This window comes from Nicotiana sylvestris, chromosome 11 (genome assembly GCF_000393655.2).
Source record: "Nicotiana sylvestris chromosome 11, ASM39365v2, whole genome shotgun sequence".
NCBI classification, from domain to species: domain Eukaryota; kingdom Viridiplantae; phylum Streptophyta; class Magnoliopsida; order Solanales; family Solanaceae; genus Nicotiana; species Nicotiana sylvestris.
The window spans coordinates 4,565,258-4,571,339 of NC_091067.1; the positions used below are offsets into that span (position 1 = coordinate 4,565,258).

The 6,082-nt window shown below is 39.0% G+C and overlaps 1 protein-coding gene across 1 annotated transcript; it reads left to right on the forward strand.

The window, feature by feature from the left end:
• Positions 1-1,035: 1,035 nt before the first annotated feature.
• Positions 1,036-5,452, forward strand: LOC138880676 (uncharacterized). Its single transcript, XM_070160850.1, has 5 exons — positions 1,036-1,257; positions 1,485-2,067; positions 2,152-3,800; positions 4,853-4,961; positions 5,076-5,452. Exons 1-5 carry the CDS (start codon positions 1,036-1,038, stop codon positions 5,450-5,452), a joined length of 2,940 nt encoding a protein of 979 aa, XP_070016951.1.
• The last annotated feature ends 630 nt before the right edge of the window (positions 5,453-6,082 follow it).

The window sequence follows — 6,082 nt, forward strand, 5'->3', positions numbered from 1 at the left end:
AAGGCAACCAACAACTTCAGTGAAATCCACAGGGTAATCAAACCCCGGTCCCTTCTCCATGAGGCTCTCCTCGGCGGTCTCGTGAAGGATCTCCTGATGGATCTCGTACAAATGGAAACGCTCAATTTGAAAATGTTGAAGCTATCAATGAAGCTTTGCAGAAACTAATTGCTGCACAGGTCAGTAAAACTCTTGAGGCTTTTGCTAGCCAGTTACCTGCTGCACCGCCCACACCCACTCCAAACAACAACACTTTGGAGAACCCTCGTTCCGAGCTTGTAAACTCATGTAGCGGTGGTACCCCCAGCGAATCACAGCAGGGAGAAGAGCAAATACCCGGGGTGTCGCCCGTAATCAAAGGGATAGATACGAATAAACACTCACAACAACCCTGGAAGCCAAGTGTTGCTCCACTCCCAATTCCAAAAAAATTCAAAATGCCTGATATTCCAAAATACGATGGAACAACATACCTACGAGACCATGTGACTACATTCACAACAGGCGTAAAAGGCAATGACTTGACCAAGTAGGAGATTGAATCAGTATTAGTCAAAAAAAATTGGTGAAACACTCACCAAAGGTGCATTAACATGGTATTCCCTTTTACCCAAAAATTCTATAAATTCTTTTGTTGAGCTTGCAGATTCTTTAATCAAAGCACACTCGGGAGCTCAAAAGGTCGAAAAAAGAATGGAAGATATTTTCAAGATCAAGCAAGGGGACTCAGAATTGCTTAGGGAGTTTGTGGACAGATTCCAACGTGAAAGAATGATATTACCACGTGTACCTGATAATTGGGCAGCTATAGCTTTCACAAGTAATTTAAATGAAAAGAGTTCAGAAGCTACGAGGCGACTCAAGGAAAGTCTTCGTAAATTCCCAGCTACAACATGGAATGATGTTTACAACAGGTATAGCACAAAGCTAATGATAGAAGAAGATATTGTTCTATGATTCCAAAAAGAAGAAAAAGTAATTTCGATACAGGTGGAAACCGAAAAAAAGTCCGATAAAAACAGGCACGAGCCATACATGGGACCTGCGGGAAAATATTCACGGTCAAAACAGGACAATCAAAGGTATGATCACAGATCAAGGAATAGAGAGGCAGGCTCTTCATTAAGATTTAGGAATGACCGGAACACCCATGAGTCACGAGATGATGATAGAAATTTGAAGGTAAGATTTGGCGGTTACAATTTCAATGTGAGCACTTCCGAGCTCGTAGCTGTTTTGAAAAGCATGGCTGATAAGGTACGGTGGCCAAAAGAGATGAGATCGAATCTAAACAGGTGCAACCCTGATCATTGGTGTGAGTTTCATAATGATCACGGGCATAAAACAGCAGACTGTAGATTTTTACAAAGTGAAGTTGATCATTTATTAAAGCAAGGGTATCTCACCGAGTTATTCAGTGAGAAAGGTAAGCAAGCTTACATGAAGAATAAGCAATAACCCCCTAAATCACCTTCTCCAAAAAGGACCGTCAACGTTATAAGCGGGGGGAAGACATCAATGGCGTAACGTACACTGCAGCTAATAAAATTTTCAAAGTCACAATTACCCAAGGGAAACGGGTGCGACATGTATTAGAGGAAGACAATATTGCATTTGATGATACTGATGTGGATGGCATATTATCTCCTCATAATGATGCCCTGGTAATATCTTTAATTGTACATGATACTAATGTGAAACGAGTTTTGGTTGATCCAGGTAGTTCTGTGAACATTATTTTGCTAAGAGTATTACATGATATGCAAGCTGAGGATAAATTAATACCAAAAGCGCATACTTTATCTGGATTTGACAATTATAGTGTTATAACGAAAGGAGAGGTAACACTTACCACATTCGCAGAAAGAGTTGTCAAAGCTACAAAGTTTCAAGTAGTAGATATGGAGATAACTTACAATATAATCCTTGGGAGACCATGGATCCATGAAATGGATGTCATTCCTTCAACCTTGCATCAAGTTATTAAATTTCCATCACCATGGGGAATATGTCAAATCCGCGGGGATCAACTTACATCCAGGAGCATCAATTCTGTAGTAGATTCAAGTACGAAAAAAGAAGAAAAATAGCAATCACAGAAGACAGTTGAGGGCACCATAGCACACACCTCAACTGAACAAGGGTGGACAGATGTGGATTCAAGGCCTGATACCATTCAAGAACCAGAAGAAAACAAAAATATCAAAACGACAATTGAAGAACTGGAGGTTGTGATGTTATTTGAACAATGGCCTGATAAGAAAGTCTACGTATGGGGTAATCAAATCCTAGGCATGAGAGATAAGTTAATTGAATTTTTGAAAACTAACGTGGATTGTTTTGCTTGGTCCCACTCTGACATGACAAGAATACCACCGGAGGTAATGACTCCTAAATTGAATGAAGACCCAATGTACCCTCCTGTCAAACAAAAGAAAAGAAAGAAAGGAACTTTCAAGAATCAGGTGATTCAAGAAGAGGTTCAAAAATTGCTAAAGATTGGATCCATCCGCGAGGTAAAGTATCCTAATTGGTTAGCCAATACTGTCGTAGTTCCAAAGAAGAATGGTAAGTGGCGAGTTTGTGTGGATTACACAGACCTTAATAAAGCTTGTCCTAAAGATTCTTTTCCACTACCATATATAGATCAGCTAATTGTTGCTACTGCAGGGCATGAACTATTAAGTTTTTTAGATGCATATTCAGGGTACAATCAGCTCAAAATGGATCCGTTAGATGAGGAAAAAACTCCATTCATAACAGACAGGGAGACTTACTGTTATAAAGTAATGTCTTTTGGTCTCATAAATGCTGGTACAACATATCAAAGGCTGGTTACTAAGATGTTTCAAGAACATCTGGGAAAAACCGTGGAGGTTTATATAGACGATATGCTCGTTAAAACTCAGCATTCGAGAGACCATATATCACACGTGTCTGATACATTTCAGATTTTGCGCAAATTTAATATGAAATTAAATTCGGAGAAATGTGCATTTGGTATCGCGTCAGGTAAGTTTTTGGGTTTTCTTGTTTCTAACCGCGGTATTAAAGTGAACCTCGCACAGATTAAGGCCATTGAAGAAATTCCTGATATGCTTTCAAGCAAAAGAAAAGTGCAGAGGTTGACAGGGAGAATTGCAGCCTTGGGAAGATTCATTTCTAAATCATCAGAAAAGTGCTTTAAATTCTTTTCAGCTCTTAAAAAGCAAGATCACTTTGAATGGAACGAGGAATGTCAGCATGCACTCAAAAATTTGAAGACATACTTATCAAATCCAACATTGCTCGTAAAACCAAAGGTTAGGGAAAGACTGCTCAGCTACCTTGCTGTTTCAGAAGTAGCAATAAGTGTTGTTTTAGTCCGTGAGGACCAAGGTAAACAATATCCGATCTATTATGTTAGCAAATCTTTGTTAGATGCGGAGACACGGTACCCCCAATTGGAAAAGCTTGCACTTGCACTAATCATGGCATCTAGAAAATTAAGGCCTTATTTTCAATGTCATCCTATTGTTGTAGTAACCACTTATCCATTACGCAATATATTATATAAGCATGAATTGTCATGTAGGTTAGCTAAATGGGCTATAGAATTAAGTGAATATGATATCACCTACAAACCTAGAACTGCCATAAAATCTCAAGTGTTAGCTGATTTCGTGGCTGATTTCAGCCAAGGGATGCAATTAGAAGCAGAAAAAAAGTTGCAGATATTCAACGGAGCTAATCCAGGAACTTGGACCTTGTTTACTGATGGTTCATCTAACGTAAAGGGTGCTAGTTTAGGGATTGTTTCGGTACCACATACGGGTGAAACCATTCAACAAGCCATAAAATGTCATTCTATAACTAACAATGAGGCAGAGTATGAAGCTGTGATTGCAGGTTTAGAACTGGCACGGGAACTTGGCATAAATCATATTATAATCAAAAGCGATTCACAGCTCATAGTTAATCAAATGCTGGGGACTTATACGGCCAGGGAAGCAAGGATACAGCAATACTTAGCGAAGGTACGGGATTTGATAAAGCAATTTCAAACTTGGAAAGTAACACTAATACCAAGGGATGAAAATGTTAGAAGTCGACGCCCTAGCCAATCTTGCATCTACGGCAGACGTGGCAAGCAATGAAAATGCTTCAGTTATTCATTTATTTCATTCAGTTCTCGACCTCGATAAGAATGAGGTAAATTTTAAGAACTTAACTTGGGATTGGAGGAACGAGATTGTTGCTTTCTTGCAGTATGGTACCGTCCCTGAAGATAAGAAAAAGCTCATGCGCTTCGAAAAAAAGTTGCTCGGTATTGCTTAAAGCAAGGCAATCCTTACCGAAAAATGTTCGGTTGTCCCTTAGCAAGATGCCTTGGACCTTCTCAGACGAAATACGTAATGAGAGAAATACACGAGGAGCATTGTGGGAATCACTCAGGAGGAAGGTCATTGGTAAGAACCTTAATTAGGGCAGGTTATTATAGGCCCAAAATGGAAGAAGAAACGGAAAGTTTCATGACTAAATGTGATAAATGCCAAAGGTAAGGTAATAATATGCATAGGCCCACAGAGTTATTACATCTGGTCATTGCACTGTGGCCATTTATGAAATGGGGGATGGATATCGTGGGTCCACTACCGCAAGCAAAAGGACAGGTAAAATTTTTGCTCGTACTCACTGATTATTTTACAAATGGGTAGAGGCAGGAGCATTTAAACAGGTGCGAGAAAAGGAAGTTAGAGATTTTATTTGGCAGAATATTATATGACGATTCGGTGTGCCAAAGGAGATCGTGTGTGATAATGGTCCTCAGTTTATAGGCACTCAAATCACAGAATTCTTTCAAAGTTGGCAGATTAAAAGGATTACGTCTACACCTTATCATCTAGTGGGTAATGGGCAAGCCGAGTCAACAAACAAAGTCATTATCAACAATTTAAAGAAGCGTTTAGAGGAATCCAAAGGTAATTGGCCAGAAGTGTTACCTGGTGGTTTATGGGCATATCGCACCACAACAAAAACAAGTACAGGAGAAACACCATTTTGATTGGTTTACGGAGCTGAATCTTTAATTCCAGTTGAGATAGAAGAGCCGAGTACACGATTCACACAGGCGATAGAAGAATCTAATAATGAGGAAATACGTGTAAATCTTGATTTACTTGAAGGAAGAAGAAAAGCTGCACTAATAAGAATGGCAGCACAGAAGCAGGTCATAGAACGATACTACAACCGAAAAGCACGACTCAGATTCTTCAAAATTGGGGACTTTGTGCTCAAAAAGATTTTTCAATCTACGAAGGCAGCTAACTCGGGGAAATTAAGTCCAACATGGGAAGGACCCTATAGAATTCATGATATTGCAGGTAAAGGAGCATACGAGCTGGAAACAATGGATGGCAAGATAGTTCCATCACATTGGAATATTGTTCATCTAAAGAGATATTATTTCTGAAGAATACCTACGGTCAGGTATCCATATTTTAAAATTTAATTCTTGAATTGTTAAAATTTTACTAACGATTTTAGATGATAGGCAAAACGCTAACCCGTACTAAATGATGAGTCACGACCTGCAAGGCACGTGGAATAAATTAAACTTCCTGGCCTAGTGTTAAAATTATTCTGATAGAAATTCAAACGGGTTAAGCAGTCTTCATCTATAATCGTACCTCCGAGTCCCGTATGTTTTTCCTTTACAGGGAAAAGGACCATATGAGAGGAACAATCAAGTGCTCGAGGCTTCATACTTCAACGCTCAAACACTTGGGGGACTACATAATATACACGGGCATGTGTATAAGGAAGGCAAAGAAGATCAAGCCCTAAAAAGTTCACTCATTTAATGAAGTACAGAGCAAAGTCACGAGCTAAGGTCAAAGAAAAACCTTACCATAGTTAGGGTAAAGGCCATGTACTGAAACGGGTTATAGATAAAAACCTCGTGGTTCTTTTTAAAATATGTTACAAGGAAAACAATTACGAGAAAGTTATAGATGTAATTCAAATACATGTAAAGTGTTATTCAAAACTAGACAAAATTCAAATAAAAACTTGTCAAAGTTATTTCAAAGAAATATGTGTA

What these genes read in the sequence shown, in the direction of transcription:
- LOC138880676 (XM_070160850.1), top strand. Translation starts at nt 1,036, where the DNA reads ATGGGACCTGCGGGAAAATATTCACGGTCAAAACAGGACAATCAAAGG. An exon ending in CAATTCTGTAGTAGATTCAA is followed by an intron (nt 2,068 to 2,151) that starts GTACGAAAAAAG and finishes AAGGGTGGACAG; the next exon opens with ATGTGGATTCAAGGCCTGAT. An exon ending in GCGTTTAGAGGAATCCAAAG is followed by an intron (nt 4,962 to 5,075) that starts GTAATTGGCCAG and finishes CTTTAATTCCAG; the next exon opens with TTGAGATAGAAGAGCCGAGT.